This window comes from Papaver somniferum, chromosome 1 (assembly GCF_003573695.1).
Source record: "Papaver somniferum cultivar HN1 chromosome 1, ASM357369v1, whole genome shotgun sequence".
Taxonomy (NCBI): domain Eukaryota; kingdom Viridiplantae; phylum Streptophyta; class Magnoliopsida; order Ranunculales; family Papaveraceae; genus Papaver; species Papaver somniferum.
Window position 1 is genome coordinate 219,422,330 of NC_039358.1, and position 27,273 is coordinate 219,449,602.

Sequence of the window (27,273 nt, forward strand, 5' to 3'; positions counted from 1 at the left end):
CTGAATAATCCTCAACTTATATTGAGAATCAGAAATTAGATCTAGGGGGATGAACTTTAGAGAGAGCAGCCATGGCAAGTTGTAATACCATGAAATTAGCTCTCAAATCCAACATAGTAACAATTCTAATCCTTTTCATTTGTGTATTTTCATTGTTTTTCTCTCAAGTTGTTAACGGTCATGGAGGTTCTCATGATGAAGATGAAGAACATGTTGACGATGTCGGGACGCACTCTGACGTGCATTCCAAGGGGTTAATTCTTGTGAAAATTTATTGTCTTATAATATTGTTGGTGTCCACTTTTGTTTGTGGAGTATCCCCGTATTACTTGCGGTGGAATGAAACTTTTCTACTGTTAGGAACTCAATTTGCTGGTGGGATTTTTCTGGCGACTTCTCTATTGCATTTCTTAAGTGATTCGAATGAAACTTTTGAGGATCTCACCGAAAATCACTATCCTTTTGCTTACATGCTTGCTTCATTTGGTTATATCTTTACTATGTTGGGTGATTGCATAATTTTATATGTCACACAACGCTCTCGTAGTAGTAGAGATGCTAAAATTGAAGTTGATGTAGAAGAACAAGAGAGGAATAGGATTGCGCCGTCAGCTCATCTTCAACCAGCAGAAGTTTTATTGAGGAGTTCATCATTTAGCGATACTGTGCTTCTGATTGCTGCACTTTGTTTTCATTCTGTGTTCGAGGGCATAGCCATTGGAGTTGCAGGTATTCTTCTACTCCATCAACTTTTTATTGTATAAATATGCTGTCTTTGCTTTTTCTTGAGAGGTTGTCATAACTTCATCATGACTGTTAGTTGTTGATTTAATGTCTACAAAGTTCTTTAGTCAAGCACTCCTGTGGTAAACGCGTTTATTGGTGCCATTACTTTTCAACGATGGCTATATGGACATTGCAACTGATTATAACCACAAATTTTTCCAGATAATAAAGCAGATGCGTGGAGAAGCTTGTGGACTATATCACTTCACAAGGTATTTGCTGCCGTTGCCATGGGAATTGCACTGCTCAGGTTGTTACCAGACAGGCCGTTCCTCGCAACAATTGCTTACTCATTTGCATTCGCTATTTCAAGTCCAATTGGTGTAGGCATAGGGATTGGTATTGATGCCACTACACAGGGAAAAGTAGCTGATTGGATCTATGCCATTTCAATGGGTTTTGCAACTGGAATTTTCATCTATGTGGCCATTCATCATCTTATTTCTAAAGGCTACAAACCAGAAAAACCTTCTTTCTTCGACACACCGTTTTTTAAGTTTGCTTCGGTGCTTATAGGCGTGGGAGTGATGGCAGTGGTCATGATCTGGGATTAATATCGATGTTGGTGATTTATTTGTTTTGTTGAGTATTGATCAACACTAACTTGAAGAATCTCTGCAACACTTCTAAGATTGCTCATCTTTTGCCAACCGCACACCAGAGTATAAAATTAATTTCAGTCTGCCATCAACTGGGGAACAACAAAAGACTTACACGTAGCTTATGAACTTTCTCGCACAACAGGCAGAGGAAATGTGCCGGCCTGGTGAATTTTTTTTCTTTTGCTGGTGTCTCGCATTTAAGCAATGTGACAACCTTAACTAATTCACCTCTTTTGTGAAATGTAAAACCTGGTCCTCCCATAGATATCTCACTTGTTCAGTCAAACTAACACTCGGTTGTTTAATCTGACTCGAGATCTGAATCTGACGTGACTGAGATAAATGTCATATCAATGGGCACATATTTGATTTGACTGAAAATTCTACAACTCAGAATATACTCCCTCTGTTTCTGTAAATAGGCTAAAGTGAATAGTGACTGTATTCTTTTATGAAAACTGGGTAGTAATAATTTTTGAATCAATCAGGCAAATCAGTTGAATCTCAACAAAGAAAAGAAAAAGCACCGTTTTTTTTCTTGGGTATTCAAGTAAACCTGGTGCTGGTAATAGTCCAGCCACACTCCCAGGGTAATAAAATTCATACTCAGAAAAAGGTATTGAGAAGTTACTGAGTTGCACAATTCAGAAAGCGATAAATGTCCGGACAAAGGCATGAATCTATTTATTTATTTTTTAAAGAATTTCATTGATGGGGATGATTTTCGAATTCAAGCCACTAATATCATCACCTAATAATTTTAAAGTGAAAGGCATAAATCTAATTAGAAGCTAGTTTTTTAACCATAAGAGATCATAGCCTCCTCCTCCTCCCTCCCCTTCTTAGCAGCAGCTCGTGCCTTCTATTCCTCCTCCTCTTTCTGGACCAGCTCCAGCATGCCCATCCTTTCGTTTGCCCACCTTATTGCAAGATCATTATTCTGAATCACCAACAATACATACAAATAATAAGCACTAAAAGTCACAAGCTTGTTAACTGAATTAATTGATAATTACAGTATAAATCAAACTTCAGTTCAAGAAATGCAATTTCCAGCCCGTGAAGTCCATCCTCTACATCGTTCAATATCTTAATACAAGTATATCGCAAAACCCGGTCAGCTTTCATACCGGAGATTTCATACTCCAGCTCCTATAAGATGAGAAAGCAAACAAAAAAACAAACCTCAGCAGTAAAAAATACTACCCGTTTCAAAAAACGATAAAGCTGGTTTTATGTGTAAATTACATATAAAACCAACCTATTATTTTGAAACAGAAAAGAAAAACAATCAATAATTTACATGTTTTGTTAGTAATACCTCGAACTCTCTTATCTTTTTACCAACGTTATCCAACTGGATATTAGTCAGATATTTCTTGGAATGCATGGATCTTTCCCCGTGAAATATGCATTTGTGTTTTCTCAAGACAGGCGGAAGAAGGAGGGTCAGGGGATATGCTTAGCTTTTATATTTTGTGCTTAAAAGTAAGCATTAGGCATAAAACACAATTGATCTGATGATGATAAGTAAATTAGGTCTAGAACACGGATAAAACATAAATATAGACAAAAATTTAACGGTCTACGAGTTTGGCCTGGATCCACAGACCGTAGAGAAAAATATTTTATTGTTAATATAATTATCCATACTTTTGTGTCAAATAACTTAGAAAGCAAAATTGGTGGAGCCTTTCTTGGGTCGGGGACAGTGGATACTGGCCAGGCCGGCTTCGCTAGTGACCGTTTCGGCTATTTTGCAGAGGGTACATAACCCTTGGGCTGCATGATTTTTCTTTTCTTGACTGCTCCGTTGTTTTGTTTGGAACCATTTTTATAGGGACCATGGTTTTTTTGGGGGACCATGATCTTATTAGGCAACCTCCCTATATTTATAAGGTGTGTCATAAAGTTAGGTAAATACACATTTATCATTTACTTTAATTTAAATTAAAAATAACTTAATAAATATTAAAATATAATCATATACATCTAATCTAAATGGATTTATTAACCAAAATCAAAATCGAAAAAAATAAGAGGGGAATCGAAATTTTGTAGTTTTGAAAAAAATAATTATTCTCTTCTTCTTCTCTCTTTTCTTAACGTTCCTCGCTCGATTGAAAAACCCATCAATCTTTTTAATTCGTTTTTTGAAACGGCGCGAAAGTATCACTTTTTCTGAAACGAAGGGAGAATATCATTTTTTTTTCTTCTGAAACGGAGCGAAAGTATCAAAATTTTTTGAAACAAGACGAAAGTATTATTTTTTCTAAAATGGGACGAAAGTAGTCGTAGACAAACACAATCTTCGAATTCTTCTTCGATCGGCCCTCCCATCGTGACAACGGTTATACTAGTTATGCTTCGAAATAAATATTAACACGCTTCTCAATCAAACTTTCTATCCCAGTTTGTCCGTTAATTGGAAAATAAATGTGGAAGAAAATTCTCATTAGGATATCCTTCTCTTTACGCAAGAGTAGTATTTCCTCCATTGACTGCACCTGTAAGTCTTCGAATCAAGCATGTCCACTCGAAATCTCAGATCTTATCTCTAAAAGAAACTTTGTAAATGGACACTCATGGGGCCAGAAAAAAATTGTCCACAAAATTTACAAACTTTTTATTCCAATTTGTCGGTTTGTTGGATAATAAATATGGAAGAGAATAGCATTTCCGACCTCATGAGTGCATGTTTTCCTCTATTGACTGCACCTTTAAGTCTTCGAATCAACCATGTCCACTCATTGTAAATGGACACTAGTGCTGGGTAACGTCACTATGATGTTACCTACACAGAAAAATAATTTCATGACCGACTACCCAAGTCAAGCTCTAGAGAGGTGAATGAAAATTCAAACTCATTTGAGATGCTGATGTTAAACACTTTAAATACCACTCCATACCAGTGCACATTTGGTTAGTTATCAACTAGCCATGAATTCATTCATTCAATAAGACTACTCAAATGACATCATTTCGTCTCCTTGTCATCAATCTTCATTTTTTGTTCTGTTTATTGATCAGCACGGCTCAAACCTGTCATGGATGTCATCAACAGGATAGAAGAGCCCTCCTAGATTTCAAATTCTCTTTGAGTGATCCTGCAAATCGTTTGGCATCATGGCAAGATAGCTACCAACATCAAAATTGCTGTAATTGGGACGGAGTTGTATGTTCATACGACTCTTTTCGGGTCATCTCCGTCAGTCTTCCAAACACAGTCTATGAAAATTACCGCAGAGAATTTGATGATTCAATCCCATTTAATCCACGAAAGACTTCACTAACAGGTAACTTCCCTCCTTCCCTTTTTAGAATTCCTCATCTCGAGTATATTGATCTTTCCTACAACGATTTCCAGGGAACACAAATTCCGCTCCAGCTTTCCAATCTCACAAAACTTTCTCATCTTGATCTCTCCCGCTCCAACATTGGTTCACCAATTTCAACACAGTTTAACAACCTTTCATCTCTACATTACCTTGATTTATCTGAGAATTTTAACTTACAACCATCATCTGTAAAATGGGTGAGAGGGTTAGTTAATTTACAGGTGCTAAATTTGAGTGATATTGATCTATATACATTTTCACAGGAAATTTTGGGTGAGCATATATCTCATCAGAGATCTTGATCTCTCATATTGCAATATATCTAGCACAACTTTTCCCAATTTTCACAATATAAAGCTCCTAACCAATCTCGACTTGTCCAACAATAATTTCCAAGGTCCCGTACTAAAATCAATATCTAATCTAAAATTCTTAACGAATCTCGACTTGTCTAACAATAATTTCCAAGGATCCATACCAAAATCAATATCCAACGTAAAATTCCTAACCATTCTGAGATTTGTCTTACAATAATTTCCAAGGATCCATACCAAAATCAATATCCAGCCTAAAGCTCCTAACCAATCTCGACTTGTCTCACAATAATTTCCAAGGATCTATAACAAGTTCAATCTGTGAGCTTATTTCTCTTCGGAAACTTGATTTAAGAAATAATAATATAACAGGAACCATACCGAGTTGCATGTCGAATCTTCATAACCTTAGTGATTTTTCTGTCTATAACAACTCAATTGAGGGAAGCGTTTCATTGAAATCTCTGATTAACGATCTAAACCTAACAACCGTAGATCTGAGCTCAAACAGGCTTACTGTAGATATTGATCAAAATTTCAGTTTGTACTCTAAATTCAAACTAGAGTCTCTGTATTTGAAATCATGCAATCTAAAAGGATTCTTCCCTACTTTCATCTGTAAATTGAGTAATCTCGAGTATTTGGACTTGTCTCATAATAACCTGACAGGAGTTTTTCCTTCTTGTATCTCAAAACTCAAAAATCTATTTTCATTTGATGTATCGAACAACCAACATTACGGTCCTCTGCCTCTTCCACCTCAAGCTGCCTCTCCCGACTCATTTTTTCAGTATCCTCTTTCTTTTGATATATCAAATAATAAACTCAGTGGTAAAATCTCAATAGAAGCTGGAAAAAGACTATCTAATTGGTACGTCATAAATCTAGCTGGGAATCAAATTTCGGGTTCAATTCCCTCTTCTATATGTTCAAAAAGTTCACCATCTTATCTTCAAGTAATCGACCTCTCTAACAACAGGGGTTATACCAAATACCTTAGGGTATTGTAAGGATCTTCAATCACTAAACCTTGGGAGGAATAATCTCACAGGAAATGTTCCAAATGAGATTGAAATATTAGAATCATTGGGTTATCTTCAACTGCAGGACAACTATCTCGATGGTACTCTTCTCAACTTCATCAGTAAACTCCCTTCGTTGAGAGTTCTTAACTTGGCGAATAACCAATTCGAAGGAAGTATACCCACGACACTATTTGGTGCACAATACTCTTTTTTAAGTATCATTTCTTTAAGGTCAAACAAGTTCAATGGATCAATTCCTGATGAAATTAATAATTTGAATCAACTGCAAATTTTTGATTTATCGCACAACAATTTCTCCGGCCATATTCCTAAGCAATTAGGAGGCTACTGGATGAATTTTACAGGCGTATTTGAATCTCTTACGGATGTGTATGACATTCAATTGCAGATGGTGATCAATGGGATCATGTTGGAATTTGAAAAAATATACACTTATACCTCGGGATTGGATCTATCATGCAACATGCTTGATGGTAACATTCCAACAGAGATAGGTCGGTTAAGCGGACTTGCAAGGCTCAATTTGTCCCACAATCATTTTTCGGGTAGCATACCTGCGAGTATTGCAGATATGTCTAAGTTAGCTTCCCTGGACTTAAGTTTCAATAGACTATCCGGGCAAATCCCAAAATCGTTAACATCACTGGACTCTCTTGGGTTTTTTAACCTATCTTACAATGAGTTGAGTGGTCAAATTCCAAAATGGATTCACTTTAGCACGTTGGGTGGTGATGGCTGGGCTTTTGTTGGGAATGCATTATTGTATGGAGAACCTACAAAGAATGTTTGTGAAGTGGAAGAAGACGATAAAAAAAAAGACGATCAAGAAGATGATCAAGAAAATTACCAAGAAGATACAAATGAGAAATTGATATTGTATAGTATTATTTCTTTAGGGTTTATATTGGGATTTTGGGGTCTATTCTTTGTGATGCTTATTAAAAAGGAGAAATGGTGGTTTCCATATTGGAGATTTATCGATTCTATTGTAGTTGTGATCATAAGATGTATTCAAAGTGAATAATTATAATACCACCAGTTTATATTTCATTGAAAGCTCAAACTATGATGAGTGCAGGAAAAATGAATTTTATTTGATTAAAAATTATCGGGAATCATCTTGCTTTATTCAAGGATCAATTTTTTGCCCATATAATAGTCGAAAAGACAAGGTTCATCAGAGAAGTGTGATATCACCTACGAGAAGAAATTCGACTTATTAATATTAGTGCGATGACAAAAGAAAAGATCGCGTAAAGATATCTGAAATAATAGGAGAGAAAGAAGGTTTTATTAGTTGTAATTCACTATGTATATTAGATGCCGCCTATTATGTAATTTCCTATATAACGGGCAAGAGAATATCTAAGAAGGGAATGTAATTTTTGATAATTAGAGAGGTATTGAGCGAAGAGAATGTATGTGAGTTCTAAGTTAGGATTGGTGAAAACTTTATATTTGTGTTATATCTTCTTAAATGAATCCTTTCTTTCAAATTATAATGTCTTCGACAAATAGATAAAAATAATTATTGAGTGTGCTAGGGTTTTCTTGCATCTACATGTTGGCGCATAGAAATAGTTTTGGCGCATAGTGATCAAAAAGGAATCATGTACAAACGATCTTACCTGGGTCCATTGCTAAGATATTTGTCGCGAGAAGAGGGCATGGAGATTCTAAAAGCTATACATTACGGAGATGAGGGAAACCATGGTGGGACAAGATCTTTGGCACAAAAAGATAAAGGACAAGAAAAGGTGCGAAGAATGTCAGCGATATGAAAAGAAAATTCATGCTTCAACAACAACTCTGAATTCAGTACTAAGTGTGCGGCCCTTTGCGAGTGGGGTATTTATATTGTGAGGCCGCTTGTTCTAAAAGTATAATATATTAGAGTTCATTTGGTCCAGTTAACTCAGTCAACTATTTATTTGGTCTTTTTCTAAAATATATATTACTGTTTGGTCCTATAAATTATTGTTTGGACCTAGATGGACAATACCCACGCGGGATGACATCATGAATGACGCAATTGTCATTTGGTAATGGAAGAAATACCCTTTTGATGCACCATATATATAGTACTCAATTATTAAGATAGAAGGGAATCATCTTAGAATTTGTTTTCACTTTTTTCCCCCAAATCTTCTCTCTCTCTCTATTTCTTCTTCTTCTTTTTTTTCTTATGAAGAAAGATGATGATGAAGACGACGACGACGATGATGATGATGATGATGAAGACGATGATGATGAAGAGGATGCAGATTTTTACGTTTTTTTGTTGTTATTGTTCTTGTTGTGGTTGAAGATGATGGAGATTTTCTGTTTTTTTTTTCTTTTTTCTTTTGTTTCCGTTGTTATTGAAGATGATGAAGACGATGAAGAAGATGAAGATTTACGTTTATATGATATTTTTTCTTTGATTTCAAATGAACTTTCCATTTTTATGGATTTTTGTTGTGTGTTCATGTTAAAGAATGAAGTCTGTTTTAGATCTTGAATTATTAGGTGTTCATTCGAAAGAATGAACTCTGTTATTTTGTGTGTGTTCATGTTAAAGAATGAACTTTGTTCTAGGTTTGAATTAGGTTGTTTTTGATAGGTGTTCATTTTGACGAATGAACTCTGATTTTTTTTTAATAGTTATGAACTTTTATTGGGTGTTTATTTTGACGAATGAACTCTAATTTTTGTTTATAATAATGAACTTTTATTGGGTGTTCATTTGAAAAAAATGAAGTTTTATTTAATAATGAGTTTTGATTGAGTGTTCATTAGAACTTTGATTTTTTTCATAATATTGAACTTGATTGGGTGTTCATTTTGACGAATGAACTCTAATTCTTGTTCATAATAATGAACTTTGACAGGGGTTTATTTGAAAGAATGAACTCTGATTTTTTTCATAACAATGAACTTTGACTGGGTGTTCATTTTGACGAATGAACTCTGTTTTATAAGAATGAAGTATGTTTGATCATATTAATGAATTTTTGTTGTGTGTTCATTTTTAAGAATGAACTTGAATCTACAAAAAGCATTACCAAACACCTGATAGTTTATCAAACAGAATCAACTCCTACAAGAAAAAAAAAAGAAAAAAGAAAGTTTAGAGTTCATCAAAGAGCATCCACTCAAATAATTATGGAAATAGAAAAGTTACGAAAATAAATGCTAAAATAGTACGAAATGATATTTTTGTCAATTTTTTATTTTTAAATGATTATGGACCAAACAGGAAACGCGTTTTACTAAGAGCAACTGCAATGGTACGATCAAAACCAAAGACCAAAGGCCAAAAAAACGACCAAAATTGAGTTTAATCCGTAGTTTCACCCTACGGTGCTGGAGTACATTTAGTTGAGCGGGAGTATAATCTTCGTTTGCTGAGGGGCGCATGTATTATGCACGCCTGGATGGAGCGTATATACGCATTACGCCCGATGTTGAGCGGACACTTCACAAACGCCGAGCGTGCGGCGCGTGTATAATTAACGTCCCAAGAACAGAGGCAACTAATACATACGCCTGATGGCGCGGAGTTATAATGTCTGCCTGTGTCAAGCGTACATTATTCGCCTGTAGTGATGCGGACAATATAAGTTCGCCTGTATGGTGGCTACTACGAAACTAATTGACTCGAATTCAAAACTTATACAAATATTTCATATTTTTAAAGATAAAACTAATCAAGCCTAAACCTTATGATAATTTATTAAGCTAGAGCTAAAAAGATACTAAAATGAAATGGAAATACCACAACAAAAATCAAGATTCCAGCAGCCACCATAATAATATAAAAGTAAATTATTCCAATGAGAACACCTATAATTATCCAAGCAGTCCCTGATATCCTTGGCCATCTGAATCCTTTAATTCGTTTTACTATTCGACTCCATAAATTTCCATGGGTATTAGATTTGTTATGAGGCGAACAATATATACACGCCTAATCAGGACGAACATTATATACACATTTCATTGGGTGAAATTGAAATCCCCGCCTGTTATGAGGCGAACATTATATACACGTCTAATCGGACGTACATTATACCAACGCTCCACCGAAACGAACATTATATACACGCCTCACCAATGAAACGAACATTATATACACACCTGTTATGATGCGTACATTATATACATGCCTGTTATGAGGCGGACATTATATACACGCACATACATTATAACTTCGCTCGACTAAATTTGGTTTTGGTCTGGATTTGAGACCAAATATACTTCGAGATTGGCTTTAGTCCAGGTTTTGTTCTTTAGTCCGTTCGACTGTGTCTCGTTTCTGGATCATATTTATAGTTTTACTTGTCCATTGTGGTTGCTCTAAAGGACCAAACTGACTTGGGACCACCTAAAAAAGACCAAACCGATCATTTCCCCTTGTGAAATTTGGAATAATACCATCAAATCGTTTTCTGGGATTTTGACATCTACAAGTCAAGAAGTTATTTCTCATCTAAAGTCGTAAAGGCCTAGATAAATAAAGCTCCCACGTTGAACGGTAAAGAAACCCTCGTTTCTTATTGATCGAAATAGGCTTTTTTTGAATTTTGTGAAACGATCGTTTTGGTAAGGACATGGCAACGTATAATTGGTTTAAAAATTACAAACTCAAAAAGAAAACTTAGCTCAACGTGTTTGGAATTTTATGGACGTCCAAATTCGGTTAGGAAGTCCAATACCTACCGTAATATGACTCTTTTTCCCAAATTAATACATATACACAACGATATTGTGTAAACAAGTGTTTGGGACGTTGCCCACCATATGATCGTCCAGAACACTCCAGTTTTTACTGGACTCAATTTTGGATGAGAACCAGTCCAACTAGATAAGGTTAAGGGGAAATTAGGCTCAGGCCCAACCCATGGATAACCCATAACATGAGGCCCTTAATTAAAAAAAGTTTAAATCTAGGCCCCGAGTTTTTAAAAGACCTTGATACCCTTATGCATATTGTCAAGCCCATAATTAAATAAAATTTAAATCTAGGCCCAAAATTATTAAATCTAGGCCCGAAATTATTAAAATACAGTGCGAAGGTGTAAACAGAAGTTACACATGCATATGGCATGTGTAACCAGAAGTTACACATCCTTATGATATGTGTAATGCAAAGTTACACTTGTATATATATGCAAATAAATAGACATCAAAAAAAAACACAAAAAAAAAAGTTATTACTTTAATATTCATCTACAATAATTTCTTAGCATGTGTAACTAGAAGTTACACACGCATCTGTTTAGTGTAATTGAGAGTTACATATGTGTCTATCTAGTGTAACTGAGAGTTACACATGCATCTGACTTGTGTATTCAGCGTCAACTCCAGTTCCAGCGAGACCATTACCACGTTTAAGCAATTAGCTTTTATGAAGTTATCTAAAACCTGAAATATAACAACAAGCAATCAGTATTTATACGATTAAAATGAACAGTACATAAAACAATGTATATTTCAGTTTCACAAGCATCTGACTAGTGTAGCTAGCGGTTACACATGCATCTGAATTGTGTAACTGAGAGTTACACATGCATATAACATGTGTAACTAGGAGATACACATTCATCTGGCTAGTGTAGCTAGCAGTTACACATGCATATGACTAGTGTAACTAGGAGTTACACATACATATTGATATGTGTACCCAAAATCAGTATGTGTAAGTAAAAGTTACACATCTAATTAACATGTGTAACTTGCAGATACACATGCATCTGAATTATGTAACTAGGAGTTACACATGCATCTGACTTAGATATGTCAACATAAAATCAGAAAATCCATCTCTAAATGAATAACACTAGCAAAAACGAGAGGTGACTATCAAGCAATTACCAGTCATAAAATAATACAGTTAACCTTGCAAGTGAATGAGAAGCTCTTAATTAAGATATCACTGCTTCAGCAGAAAGACGTTGTTAGCACTGTATTAACAGAAAGATTTTACAGCGCTAGTCTAGATGTACCTAAGCCATTTTCATATTATCGATGACGAAGGACATTTTAAGCAACAGAAAGTAAAGCTTCAGACAGTAAGAAACATACATATTGATAAGTGTAACTGGGAGTTACAGATGCATCTAAGTAGTGTAGACGCAAGTTACACATGCAATTTGGATGTGTAGACGAAAGTTACACATGTTCATAATCGTCAAAATGAGAAACACAATCACATTGAAATATTAATCAAAAAACACCACCACTGACTTCAAATATTAATCACATTGAACTTGGTTAGAGAAACTGATAGTGTAATTTTTTATATGAATCATCTAACAGGAAGTGTAACATATTTGATGCGGGGGGAGGGGATGAGAGCACTAACCTTCACCCTCGCCTGCTGGAGCATAAGCTGATCGTCTGGATCGCGCTTGCTGGTGTGGTGTGGGCTGGTAATAGCAAACAGGAAAACAAGTGAATTACTTGTTTGTTACAAAATAAGAACTATATCGGAACAGTAACTTTGAAACATAAAGATACCTGTAATTTTGGTCGGAGTGCCTCGAGTGGTCCTTTAGGCTTTGCTTTTCCTTGCTGTTCAATCAGACAATAACATATATCACACATTGAAGCAGGTAGCACGACAAACAATTAGTAACTAAAATTATGTGGGAAGTGATAACTAGTATAAATTACCTTTCCAAGAGCCCAATTAGCAGAATCAAAGAATGCACGCTCATGATCCTGGAAAAAACAATAACACTCGTCGATTAATTACAGCCTAAAAAGTAGAAAAACTAGGTAGCGACTATTAATCATAAGAACTGTAGAAATAGATTGTTACCTTGGATATCAAAGGAGTTTTCTTGGATAAAATTCCTCCATATTTCTTCTTGAGTAATTCTTCCTGAAGACATATTTTTAATGTTAAGTTTCTAACATTTTTAAATTAGGATTGTACCATAAGGAATCCAACTTTGGTACTCCACAGAAAATCATCAAACATAATCATGCAAGTAAGCTCTAAACTGGCTTGGAAAATAACTCTTTCCAGAAATGCAAATAAACAAATATTCAGTTAGTACCTCTTGCTGAGGTGATGGCATGGGATGTTCTTCTATTCCGTGTTCATGCATTGGGTTATTTTCAGGCGAGTCTTCGTTAACTTGGTCTTTGCTTGTATCCTCTACATGTTCCTGCTTCTGGGCATCCTCTGCATTTGTGCTTGACATTTTGTTAGCTTGGTCTTCTGCAAAAATATTTAAAAATAAAGTAAGCCTCTAAATACATAAAACAGATTTTATTATTTTCCTCTGACACAGCTCCCTTGGCGATGAACAATAAGGGTTGCACTTGACAGCTAATGATAGAAAACAAAACTACAACAAGAAGAAGGCACTCATTTCACCTTGCAAATAAAGACTCGACTCAAAAAAGAAGTAATTACTAGTTTTAGACAGTTCTGCTATTGATTAGACAACTTCTGAGAAAAGACAATGTACTTGAAATGGTAAAGACAAGAGTGAATAAGACACACAGTAGCACAATTGTTTGATGCTTCCAGTAAGTAGTATTATTTCAAAACCTCCACTCTACTTACTTAAAACGGAGATAGGTAAAGGTAAGCAGAATGACACATCATGCAAGAAGGAAGTTCAAAAACATCAATATAGATCAAAAGTAAATAAGTTAAAATTATTTAACCTTTCCAATAAGAACAGACTTAGCCTTATTAAAGTTTCCACCAAGCTTCTCATACTCTGGTGCAAGCTTCTTACAGTGCCCACACCTACCCAAAACCAAAATTTAAATAGTTTAAATGAACATATAAAACCAATTTTTACGAATACTACACACTTGAAACGTAAAAAAAATAAATATACTTAGCAGGTACACATGCAATGGCTTGTGTAAACTGTAGTTACGCATTCATATTGCTTGTGTAATAAGAAGTTACATATCCACATGGCTAGTGTAATCTGCAGTTACACATCCATATGCTTAGCAGTACTCAAATTCATGACTTTAAAGATACATAATTATTAATTATTGTTTCCTATTGGCAGGTAAATTTTGAAAGAATTACCCAAACTACTTGTTAAGGTTGTGTGCAACAACAATTCCAGTCTTGCCTCCTCTATATCTCTTGCTGAAGTCAATCCTTGACACGTTCTAGAAATGCAACTGGAACTTGTCTTCTGGCAGCTTCGCTGCGACCACGCAGTAGGCTAAAAAATTCAGAAAACATAAGAAACCAACAAGATTAAAGAGATATATCAATCAAAAAAATTTAAGAAGATAATGAATTATATGAGTTCATTACACTTCGATATCAATTCACAGATGTATTACGAGAGCTTCTGTTGCTATGAGCGAGTTCAGGTTGCAGAGATCTCAGCTCGTACTTGTTGTGAATCGACAACATTGTTATTACTAGATACTCGGTAAAAGATTGAATTGACAATGAAACTCAAAGTAGATTTTTCTTCTATTAGATACATAGTTCTAGCCGTGATACTAAATTTCATTGTTGTTATAATTTGAACAAAAAAAAAAAAAAACAAACTTTATGAAATTTATCAAGAATAGAACAAGTTGACAAAATTAAGATTAGATGAAACTCAAATCAAATCGAGGGGTAATAAAGGCGATGATTAATTGATATCGAATCTCAAATCAGTTATTAGATTGTAGCTAGAAATTGATAGATACTACGATTTCGATGAAGAACATATCTGAAAATTTGTTCAAGATTCTTTAAAATATTTACATGAAAATGATCTAAGCGAGTAGATGATTGTAAATCTAAGATCTGATTTTGACTCAGATAAGTCAATTGAAACGAATTTGAAGATTTAGATTTGGAAATCCTAAATTACTTTTCTGAAATTGCTTTTCTAAATCAATCAACTAAAATCACTTAATCGAAGTACTACGACAAGAGAAAATGAAATTAACTTACCTTATACTTCGTTGCTGATGATCTGTGTTGTTGGAGTTGCAGATTTGAAGTTCGCCAATGAATTTTTCTAAAACCTAGATTCAAACGAAGAATCAATCAAATCGTCTGAGCCTGATTTGTGAAGTAACTGATGATAAGTTGTTAAATTTATAGATTTAGGTTCGTTGATTGATTCTACACTGATATGATTCTGCTCTACATCTGCTTAACACTGATATGATTCTTCTCAGATTTAGGTTCGTTGTTTTCTTCGGTTTGACGAAGGAACTCTAATTTATTTCAGAGCAGAGACGAGAGAGAGAAGTGAGAGAACACGAAAATGAAAATGAATCTGGAAATGAAACATATAGCCTATTTCGTTAGGTATATATACTAAGGGGTATTTTTGGTATTACGAATTTTTTCCAAACCCTAAACTTTATTAACAAGCCCTGAAATCTAAAGTTCTGGGCCTAAAAATATTAAAAAGTGAAAGTATGGAGTTGATAGGGGAGGATCCATTTAGTGGGGCTTCTATATATTTAACCCATATAGTAGGGGGTTCTAGTATTTTTCACATTTTTCTATCCTCTCAGTGTTTCTCTTTCAGTTTCTCCTTCCCTTCATCTATGTATCTTTGCAGAGATTAAGATGCGGATGGATATGAATTCATTAAATCCAATCCAGACGGTATAGGTATGTATCTGTATTTAATTTTTCTTTTATATCAGATAGTAGGTTGATTGTAATAGCAATTTTTTGGTGTTTGAAACCCTAACCCTATTCTTACCATTAAAACCCTAATTCCTGTGCTTCTCCTTTATAATTCATTGGGTGCATACTTCATATCCTAATAATAGTTGAAGGGTTTGGGAAATTAGGCTCAGGCCCAACCCATGGATAACCCATAATATGAGGCCCTTAATTAAAAAAAGTTTAAATCTAGGCCCCGAGTTTTTAAAAGACCTTGATACCCTTATGCATATTGTCAAGCCCATAATTAAATAAAATTTAAATCTAGGCCCAAAATTATTAAATCTAGGCCCGAAATTATTAAAATACAGTGCGAAGGTGTAAACAGAAGTTACACATGCATATGGCATGTGTAACCAGAAGTTACACATCCTTATGATATGTGTAATGCAAAGTTACACTTGTATATATATGCAAATAAATAGACATCAAAAAAAACACAAAAAAAAAAGTTATTACTTTAATATTCATCTACAATAATTTCTTAGCATGTGTAACTAGAAGTTACACACGCATCTGTTTAGTGTAATTGAGAGTTACATATGTGTCTATCTAGTGTAACTGAGAGTTACACATGCATCTGACTTGTGTATTCAGCGTCAACTCCAGTTCCAGCGAGACCATTACCACGTTTAAGCAATTAGCTTTTATGAAGTTATCTAAAACCTGAAATATAACAACAAGCAATCAGTATTTATACGATTAAAATGAACAGTACATAAAACAATGTATATTTCAGTTTCACAAGCATCTGACTAGTGTAGCTAGCGGTTACACATGCATCTGAATTGTGTAACTGAGAGTTACACATGCATATAACATGTGTAACTAGGAGATACACATTCATCTGGCTAGTGTAGCTAGCAGTTACACATGCATATGACTAGTGTAACTAGGAGTTACACATACATATTGATATGTGTACCCAAAATCAGTATGTGTAAGTAAAAGTTACACATCTAATTAACATGTGTAACTTGCAGATACACATGCATCTGAATTATGTAACTAGGAGTTACACATGCATCTGACTTAGATATGTCAACATAAAATCAGAAATCCATCTCTAAATGAATAACACTAGCAAAAACGAGAGGTGACTATCAAGCAATTACTAGTCATAAAATAATACAGTTAACCTTGCAAGTGAATGAGAAGCTCTTAATTAAGATATCACTGCTCAGCAGAAAGACGTTGTTAGCACTGTATTAACAGAAAGATTTACAGCGCTAGTCTAGATGTACCTAAGCCATTTCATATTATCGAGACGAAGGACATTTTAAGCAACAGAAAGTAAAGCTTCAGACAGTAAGAAACATACATATTGATAAGTGTAAACTGGGAGTTACAGATGCATCTAAGTAGTGTAGACGCAAGTTACACATGCAATTTGGATGTGTAGACGAAAGTTACACATGTTCATAACGTCAAAATGAGAACACAATCACAGTGAAATATTAATCAAAAAACACCACCACTGACTTCAAAATTAAATCACATTGAACGTTAGAGAAACTGATAGTAATTTTTTATAGAATCATCTAACAGGAAGTGTAACATATTTGAGCGGGGGGAGGGGATGAGAGCACTAACCTTCACCCTCGCCTGCTGGAGCATAAGCTGATCGTCGGATCGCGCTGCTGGTGGTGGTGGGCTGGTAATAGCAAACAGGAAACAAGTGAATTACTTGTTGTTACAAAATAAGAACTATATCGGAACAGTAACTTTGAAACATAAAGATACCTGTAATTTTGGTCGGAGTGCCGAGTGGTCCTTTAGGCTTTGCTTTTCCTTGCTGTTCAATCAGACAATAACATATATCACACATTGAAGCAGGTAGCACGACAAAACAATTAGTAACTAAAATTATGTGGGAAGTGATAACTAGTATAATTACCTTTCCAAGAGCCCAATTAGCAGAATCAAAGAATGCACGCTCATGATCCTGGAAAAAACAATAACACTCGTCGATTAATTACAGCCTAAAAAGTAGAAAAACTAGGTAGCGACTATTAATCATAAGAACTGTAGAAATAGATTGTTACCTTGGATATCAAAGGAGTTTTCTTGGATAAAATTCCTCCATATTTCTTCTTGAGTAATTCTTCCTGAAGACATATTTTTAATGTTAAGTTTCTAACATTTTTAAATTAGGATGTACCATAAGGAATCCACTTGGTACTCCACAGAAAATCATCAAACATAATCATGCAAAGTAAGCTCTAAAACTGGCTTGGAAAATAACTCTTTCCAGAAATGCAAATAAACAAATATTCAGTTAGTACCTCTTGCTGAGGTGATGGCATGGGATGTTCTTCTATTCCGTGTTCATGCATTGGGTTATTTTCAGGCGAGTCTTCGTTAACTTGGTCTTTGCTTGTATCCTCTACATGTTCCTGCTTCTGGGCATCCTCTGCATTTGTGCTTGACATTTTGTTAGCTTGTCTTCTGCAAAAATATTTAAAAATAAAGTAAGCCTCTAAATACAAAACAGATTTTATTATTTTCCTCTGACACAGCTCCCTTGGCGATGAACAATAAGGGTTGCACTTGACAGCTAATGATAGAAAACAAAACTACAACAAGAAGAAGGCACTCATTTCACCTTGCAAATAAAGACTCGACTCAAAAAAGTAATTACTAGTTTTAGACAGTTCTGCTATTGATTAGACAACTTCTGAGAAAAGACAATGTACTTGAAATGGTAAAGACAAGAGTGAATAAGACACACAGTAGCACAATTGTTTGATGCTTCCAGTAAGTAGTACTTATTTCAAAACCTCCACTCTACTTACTTAAAACGGAGATAGGAAAGGTAAGCAGAATGACACATCATGCAAGAAGGAAGTTCAAAAACATCAATATAGATCAAAAGTAAATAAGTTAAAATTATTTAACCTTTCCAATAAGAACAGACTTAGCCTTATTAAAGTTTCCACCAAGCTTCTCATACTCTGGTGCAAGCTTCTTACAGTGCCCACACCTACCCAAAACCAAAATTTAAATAGTTTAAATGAACAGATAAAACCAATTTTTACGAATACTACACACTTGAAACGTAAAAAAAATAAATATACTTAGCAGGTACACATGCAATGGCTTGTGTAAACTGTAGTTACGCATTCATATTGCTTGTGTAATAAGAAGTTACATATCCACATGGCTAGTGTAATCTGCAGTTACACATCCATATGCTTAGCAGTACTCAAATTCATGACTTTAAAGATACATAATTATTAATTATTGTTTCCTATTGGCAGGTAAATTTTGAAAGAATTACCCAAACTACTTGTTAAGGTTGTGTGCAACAACAATTCCAGTCTTGCCTCCTCTATATCTCTTGCTGAAGTCAATCCTTGACACGTTCTAGAAATGCAACTGGAACTTGTCTTCTGGCAGCTTCGCTGCGACCACGCAGTAGGCTAAAAAATTCAGAAAACATAAGAAACCAACAAGATTAAAGAGATATATCAATCAAAAAAATTTAAGAAGATAATGAATTATATGAGTTCATTACACTTCGATATCAATTCACAGATGTATTACGAGAGCTTCTGTTGCTATGAGCGAGTTCAGGTTGCAGAGATCTCAGCTCGTACTTGTTGTGAATCGACAACATCTTGTTATTACTAGATACTCGTAAAAGATTGAATTGACAATGAAACTCAAAGTAGATTTTTCTTCTATTAGATACATAGTTCTAGCCGTGATACTAAATTTCATTTGTTGTTATAATTTGAACAAATTTAAAAAAATAAACATTAAACTTTATGAAATTTATCAAGAATAGAACAAGTTGACAAAATTAAGATTAGATGAAACTCAAATCAAATCGAGGGGTAATAAAGGCGATGATTAATTGATATCGAATCTCAAATCAGTTATTAGATTGTAGCTAGAAATTGATAGATACTACGATTTCGATGAAGAACATATCTGAAAATTTTGTTCAAGATTCTTTAAAATATTTACATGAAAATGATCTAAGCGAGTAGATGATTGTAAATCTAAGATCTGATTTTGACTCAGATAAGTCAATTGAAACGAATTTGAAGATTTAGATTTTGGAAATCCTAAATTACTTTTCTGAAATTGCTTTTCTAAATCAATCAACTAAAATCACTTAATCGAAGTACTACGACAAGAGAAAATGAAATTAACTTACCTTATACTTCGTTTGCTGATGATCTGTGTGTTGAGGTTGCAGAGATTTGAAGTTCGCCAATGAATTTTTCTAAAACCTAGATTCAAACGAAGAATCAATCAAATCGTCTGAGCCTGATTTGTGAAGTAACTGATGATAAGTTGTTAAATTTATAGATTTAGGTTCGTTGATTGATTCTACACTGATATGATTCTGCTCTACATCTGCTTAACACTGATATGATTCTTCTCAGATTTAGGTTCGTTGTTTTCTTCGGTTTGACGAAGGAACTCTAATTTATTTCAGAGCAGAGACGAGAGAGAGAAGTGAGAGAACACGAAAATGAAAATGAATCTGGAAATGAAACATATAGCCTATTTCGTTAGGTATATATACTAAGGGGTATTTTTGGTATTACGAATTTTTTCCAAACCCTAAACTTTATTAACAAGCCCTGAAATCTAAAGTTCTGGGCCTAAAAATATTAAAAAGTGAAAGTATGGAGTTGATAGGGGAGGATCCATTTAGTGGGGCTTCTATATATTTAACCCATATAGTAGGGGGTTCTAGTATTTTTCACATTTTTCTATCCTCTCAGTGTTTCTCTTTCAGTTTTCTCCTTCCCTTCATCTATGTATCTTTGCAGAGATTAAGATGCGGATGGATATGAATTCATTAAATCCAATCCAGACGGTATAGGTATGTATCTGTATTTAATTTTTCTTTATATCAGATAGTAGGTTTGATTGTAATAGCAATTTGTTGGTGTTGAAACCCTAACCCTATTCTTACCATTAAAACCCTAATTCCTGTGCTTCTCCTTTATAATTCATTGGGTGCATACTTCATATCCTAATAATAGTTGAAGGGTTTGGGAAATTAGGCTCAGGCCCAACCCATGGATAACCCTAATATGAGGCCCTTAATTAAAAAAAGTTTAAATCTAGGCCCCGAGTTTTTAAAAGACCTTGATACCCTTATGCATATTGTCAAGCCCATAATTAAATAAAATTTAAATCTAGGCCCAAAATTATTAAATCTAGGCCCGAAATTATTAAAATACAGTGCGAAGGTGTAAACAGAAGTTACACATGCATATGGCATGTGTAACCAGAAGTTACACATCCTTATGATATGTGTAATGCAAAGTTACACTTGTATATATATGCAATAAATAGACATCAAAAAAACACAAAAAAAAAAGTTATTACTTTAATATTCATCTACAATAATTTCTTAGCATGTGTAACTAGAAGTTACACACGCATCTGTTTAGTGTAATTGAGAGTTACATATGTGTCTATCTAGTGTAACTGAGAGTTACACATGCATCTGACTTGTGTATTCAGCGTCAACTCCAGTTCCAGCGAGACCATTACCACGTTTAAGCAATTAGCTTTTATGAAGTTATCTAAAACCTGAAATATAACAACAAGCAATCAGTATTTATACGATTAAAATGAACAGTACATAAAACAATGTATATTTCAGTTTCACAAGCATCTGACTAGTGTAGCTAGCGGTTACACATGCATCTGAATTGTGTAACTGAGAGTTACACATGCATATAACATGTGTAACTAGGAGATACACATTCATCTGGCTAGTGTAGCTAGCAGTTACACATGCATATGACTAGTGTAACTAGGAGTTACACATACATATTGATATGTGTACCCAAAATCAGTATGTGTAAGTAAAAGTTACACATCTAATTAACATGTGTAACTTGCAGATACACATGCATCTGAATTATGTAACTAGAAGTTACACATGCATCTGACTTAGATATGTCAACATAAAATCAGCAAATCCATCTCTAAATGAATAACACTAGCAAAAACGAGAGGTGACTATCAAGCAATTACCAGTCATAAAATAATACAGTTAACCTTGCAAGTGAATGAGAAGCTCTTAATTAAGATATCACTGCTTCAGCAGAAAGACGTTGTTAGCACTGTATTAACAGAAAGATTTTACAGCGCTAGTCTAGATGTACCTAAGCCATTTTCATATTATCGATGACGAAGGACATTTTAAGCAACAGAAAGTAAAGCTTCAGACAGTAAGAAACATACATATTGATAAGTGTAACTGGGAGTTACAGATGCATCTAAGTAGTGTAGACGCAAGTTACACATGCAATTTGGATGTGTAGACGAAAGTTACACATGTTAATAATCGTCAAAATGAGAAACACAATCACAGTGAAATATTAATCAAAAAACACCACCACTGACTTCAAATATTAATCACATTGAACTTGGTTAGAGAAACTGATAGTGTAATTTTTTATATGAATCATCTAACAGGAAGTGTAACATATTTGATGCGGGGGGAGGGGATGAGAGCACTAACCTTCACCCTCGCCTGCTGGAGCATAAGCTGATCGTCTGGATCGCGCTTGCTGGTGTGGTGTGGGCTGGTAATAGCAAACAGGAAAACAAGTGAATTACTTGTTTGTTACAAAATAAGAACTATATCGGAACAATAACTTTGAAACATAAAGATACCTGTAATTTTGGTCGGAGTGCCTCGAGTGGTCCTTTAGGCTTTGCTTTTCCTTGCTGTTCAATCAGACAATAACATATATCACACATTGAAGCAGGTAGCACGACAAACAATTAGTAACTAAAATTATGTGGGAAGTGATAACTAGTATAAATTACCTTTCCAAGAGCCCAATTAGCAGAATCAAAGAATGCACGCTCATGATCCTGGAAAAAACAATAACACTCGTCGATTAATTACATCCTAAAAAGTAGAAAAACTAGGTAGCGACTATTAATCATAAGAACTGTAGAAATAGATTGTTACCTTGGATATCAAAGGAGTTTTCTTGGATAAAATTCCTCCATATTTCTTCTTGAGTAATTCTTCTTGAAGACATATTTTTAATGTTAAGTTTCTAACATTTTTAAATTAGGATTGTACCATAAGGAATCCAACTTTGGTACTCCACAGAAAATCATCAAACATAATCATGCAAAGTAAGCTCTAAACTGGCTTTGAAAATAACTCTTTCCAGAAATGCAAATAAACAAATATTCAGTTAGTACCTCTTGCTGAGGTGATGGCATGGGATGTTCTTCTATTCCGTGTTCATGCATTGGGTTATTTTCAGGCGAGTCTTCGTTAACTTGGTCTTTGCTTATCCTCTACATGTTCCTGCTTCTGGGCATCCTCTGCATTTGTGCTTGACATTTTGTTAGCTTGGTCTTATGCAAAAATATTTAAAAATAAAGTAAGCCTCTAAATACATAAAACAGATTTTATTATTTTCCTCTGACACAGCTCCCTTGGCGATGAACAATAAGGGTTGCACTTGACAGATAATGATAGAAAACAAAACTACAACAAGAAGAAGACACTCATTTCACCTTGCAAATAAAGACTCGACTCAAAAAAGAAGTAATTACTAGTTTTAGACAGTTCTGCTATTGATTAGACAACTTCTGAGAAAAGACAATGTACTTGAAATGGTAAAGACAAGAGTGAATAAGACACACAGTAGCACAATTGTTTGATGCTTCCAGTAAGTAGTAATTATTTCAAAACCTCCACTCTACTTACTTAAAACGGAGATAGGATAAAGGTAAGCAGAATGACACATCATGCAAGAAGGAAGTTCAAAAACATCAATATAGATCAAAAGTAAATAAGTTAAAATTATTTAACCTTTCCAATAAGAACAGACTTATGGTGGGCCCGGGAAAGCGTGAAAATTAAGCGTAATAAAAACGGGCCTACAGTAATACCGCAAGTGCACGGTCGTCGGTTGTAGCTCGTGCAAGTACGGGTCGATCCACAGAGACTGGGTGTGTTTGGAGTTTCTAGCTATTTTGGGTTCTAATTTGCTGTTGGGCTTTTGAGTGGTCAATGGGCTTTGAGTACCCTTCTGTTTTGGACTATGGGCTTAGTGAAGTGATCTGGGCCTTGAGCCTCTGAAGTTTACTGGGCTTGGATATGAACTTGGGTTCAATGGAGTGAACTGAGCCTTGGGCTCAGTTGGATGAGCCTCAGGTTAAGCTAGGATTTTCTTGTTCTGAACCTATTTCTGGGCCTTTGGTTGTGAACTAAACCTTGGGCTTTGTAGCTTATGACCTGGGCTTTGGTTAAGTTCAGTGGACTGATGGGCTTTTGGTCTTCGAACCTGGGCTTGGTTTGGACTGGTTTGAGCTTTGGGTTGAGCTGGGCTTTCACAGTGAACTTTCACAGTAAAAGTGAACTGGGCCTTAGCTTGAGCTGGGCTTCTGAATTGATTTGAATTGCACTGGGCCTTTGGTAACAGTGAGCAAGATAGTGAGAAGAAAGGAGCAAAACAGAAAAGAAACTAAAGATACAAAGAACAGGAACAAGAGTGATAAAGAAACAGTTGCATACCAAGGCCTAAGCCAAGGGCAGTGATGTGAAGAGAATAGCAAATGAAAGAAAGAAAACAGTAAACAATGGAATGAGTCTAAACATGAAAAAGAGCAAAATAAAAACAAAACAGTGAAGACAAGAGGATGAACTCAACTGATCATGCCAATTCTTCCTTAAAGCAGGTAAAGGTAAAGGTTCAAGCCTGCCTTTTACCTAAGGTGTTTCACCAATGGACAGTTGAATCACAACTAAAGTGTCAATCCTAAGCACTAAATGTCTGACTAAAGCACAATTAGTCAGAGAATTTGACAATATCAATAAGGTATGAGTTGTGGTAATATCACATAGTTTTATCCTAACTACAATGCATACATGATATGCACTGTGAGAGTAAAATGTGGTTTACTTTGATTCAATTCTATCCTAGAACATTTCACACATCTAAGAATGACATGAACAACATGAGAACATTACAAGACAGAACAGAACATACACATTAACAGAGAATATTGTCAAATTCTATCCAGGGTATTAACATACACATTAACAGAGAACATACACATTAACAGAGAACATACACAGAACAGAACATACACATCTAGGATATTAACAGAACACAGTTCTGGACGCTGGCTATTCCAGCATGAGCCAATTTCACACCCAACACCTTCTATTTATACAAGCAAGCAAAAACCTAAAAATCCCCAAAATATCAGAGAATTAGGGTTTCACCAAAAAGTGAAATTGACTCACCTAACCTACTGATAACAGCCATCATACGTCGACCCATGCCTCTTATCCTTCTCCTGATGCAACCCATGCCTTCAATTTGTACATGCAAGCTCAATCCCAAAAATCCCCAAATTAACAGTAAAATTAGGGTTTTGATTTTTTTACTCACCAACTGTGATAAGACGAGTCCGTCTTCAACCCATGCTTCTTCTCCCTTCTCTGCTCCTTCCCATGCCTTCAATTTCTCTTTCTAGCTCGACATATTTCACTAATCTCTCCTCTAGGGTTTCTGAAAAGGAAGAGAGAATGGTGAAATAGGTAGGTAGAAGGGTAGGATGATGATGGGTTTGTAGTTTAGGGATGGTGTGAGACAGGTAGAGGTGGTGATGGAGTCAGAGAAGGTGGAGAAGGTGGTGGTGGCTCTGCAACTGTCGGGTGGAGGAGAAGAAGAAAGAAAGAGGAGAAGAATGGGTCGACAGTTTAGGGTATAGGGTATCCGTTTTTAGGGTGTTGAGCGGGCGCATCAAAGTTAGATGTTGGCGAAGCTGAGCCACTGGAATAGAAGCTGGTAGGTGAATCGGACGGCTCCGCCTGAAGAGGCTGGTAGAGACCGTCGGATGTCTTGATACAACGAAGTTAACGGCTCTAGATGGGGTTAGGTGTTGAAGTGTTAAGCGGAAGTATCGAGATTTGATGCGCAGGCAAAGAAGCGACCGTAGGATCTAAATGTGATCTAATCTGAAGGCTTGGAATTTAGGCACTATGGTGTTTTGCAGGGACTTCAGATTTTGATGCACGATGAAGAAGCGACCATTGGATGATGAGATGGATCCAATCTAACGGCTGAGAATGGAGGCGGGTATGGATATAGAAAATGGGTTTGGGTAAGGGTTTTGGGCCTTGGGTATGCCAAGCCCCTATCTTCTTCAAGAACAATTCTTCCTTCTTGAGCCCATTCCTAGCTTTTTGGACGTGTGCTCCATTCTTTGCGGCTTCCTTGCGTAATTTCTTCCGGATTTTCACTACTCTTCAGCTCTTTTCTGCTCCGCAAATCATCCAGACTTTATTTATTACCTAAAAATGCAAAATTAAGTAAGAAAAATATTTATTCTTGAAAACAATGAAAATACAGAATATGGGATAAAATGTAGAATTACTGCACAAAAGATGAGTTAAATGCCAACAAAAAGGGATAAATATATGCACTTTTTAGCACTCATCAAATACCCCCAAACCTGAATTTTACTTGTCCTCAAGTAAAACAAAACTAAGGAAATCCTACCTATACCACTGTCGCTGGTCTCTCGAATGCATTTAGCGTATGCACTAAGACTTTTAAACCACTAAGTGTCCCTAGTGGACGAGTTGAAGTCTCGTGAAGGTTTGCTTAGAACGTACCTACAAAGTTCTAGGTCAAAATATAAGCTCAGATTCCATCAAATGTGACATGTGCAAAACAGTTTAAGCTCACAGCAAAATGGAGATGTCAATCTAGCTATCAAAGGCACAATCCTAGCACTGATAACAAAAAAAGACATGTGATAAGAGTGTAAAGTGTATCTACACATGTGTAAAGAAAGATCTGAAGTTATGACTACTAATCACCAAGAGATAGTTTCTCAGGCTAAGAACCAAGGTCGAAATCTAGCTAGCTGTCCGGACTTTACGAGAATTGTGAATGAGTTGGAGGTATTTCACAATTACTCGCGTTGTACATCAATGGCATACACCCTCCTTGCTTATTACAATGAAACAACAAAATGACTATTTACATGACTCTTATTTACATTGACTACTCTCTTTTATTTTTGGAACAAGAGAGGATGGAATTGATAAATACTTGATTTTTTTGTATTTTTCTGATATTTTTTTCTTTTTTTTTTTTTTTTTTTTTTTTTTTTTTTTAGAAAAGGAAACACTTTTGATACATATACAAAAGGAAACAAAAGATTACATGACACTTTGCAAGAGGTAGCCCTTTTTGATGCACCCAGTTAAATTCGATGGTTGTCTTTCTTAATGTAACCTCCACCTTCTATCCCAACCAACCAAAGAACAAGCTAGTCAAGTTTCGTTCAGTATTCTAAAGTGATTGGCAATCGTAACTTCCTATCAAACACCTTGAAGATCGAGGCCATACATGTATTGGTAGATCGTGCGCGTGCAAATTTCTTATCACTATGTGAATTGTGCTAGAATCAGGGTGCCTAAATATCTAGACTAAGACTCCTAAAAAAAATACATATTTGCACAAGAGTCAACATTTCAAGGTAAATGAGCTCCATTTTTAT

General features: G+C 35.3%; 4 protein-coding genes across 5 annotated transcripts; 2 read left to right on the plus strand and 2 right to left on the minus strand.

Moving 5' to 3' along the window:
- LOC113316298 (zinc transporter 1-like) lies at positions 1-1,807 on the plus strand. 2 transcript variants are annotated; one of them, XM_026564517.1, is made up of 3 exons: positions 3-729; positions 949-1,374; positions 1,409-1,807. In XM_026564517.1, exons 1-2 carry the CDS (start codon positions 72-74, stop codon positions 1,338-1,340), a joined length of 1,050 nt encoding a protein of 349 aa, XP_026420302.1. In that variant the 5' UTR covers positions 3-71; the 3' UTR covers positions 1,341-1,374; positions 1,409-1,807. The 2 variants fall into 2 exon arrangements, with proteins under 2 accessions (XP_026420297.1, XP_026420302.1); XM_026564512.1 differs by having other exon boundaries at positions 1-729; positions 949-1,807.
- Positions 1,808-5,429: 3,622 nt separating this feature from the next.
- On the plus strand, positions 5,430-7,110 carry LOC113360533 (receptor-like protein 36). The gene is made up of 2 exons (XM_026604037.1): positions 5,430-6,041; positions 6,148-7,110. Exons 1-2 carry the CDS (start codon positions 5,430-5,432, stop codon positions 7,108-7,110), a joined length of 1,575 nt encoding a protein of 524 aa, XP_026459822.1.
- Positions 7,111-9,148: 2,038 nt separating this feature from the next.
- On the minus strand, positions 9,149-13,290 carry LOC113360537. The gene is made up of 6 exons (XM_026604042.1): positions 13,133-13,290; positions 12,892-12,954; positions 12,744-12,791; positions 12,588-12,641; positions 12,433-12,496; positions 9,149-9,165 (listed from the first exon to the last, which is right to left on the minus strand). Exons 1-6 carry the CDS (start codon positions 13,277-13,279, stop codon positions 9,149-9,151), a joined length of 393 nt encoding a protein of 130 aa, XP_026459827.1. The 5' UTR covers positions 13,280-13,290.
- A 452-nt stretch (positions 13,291-13,742) lies between these two features.
- On the minus strand, positions 13,743-23,089 carry LOC113360545. Its single transcript, XM_026604049.1, has 13 exons — positions 23,048-23,089; positions 22,555-22,602; positions 22,399-22,452; positions 22,244-22,307; positions 18,893-18,914; positions 18,640-18,724; positions 18,473-18,528; positions 18,027-18,189; positions 17,787-17,849; positions 17,639-17,686; positions 17,485-17,536; positions 14,005-14,026; positions 13,743-13,836 (listed from the first exon to the last, which is right to left on the minus strand). The coding sequence occupies exons 1-13, from the start codon at positions 23,087-23,089 to the stop codon at positions 13,743-13,745; spliced, it is 813 nt and encodes a 270-aa protein (XP_026459834.1).
- Positions 23,090-27,273: the final 4,184 nt, after the last annotated feature.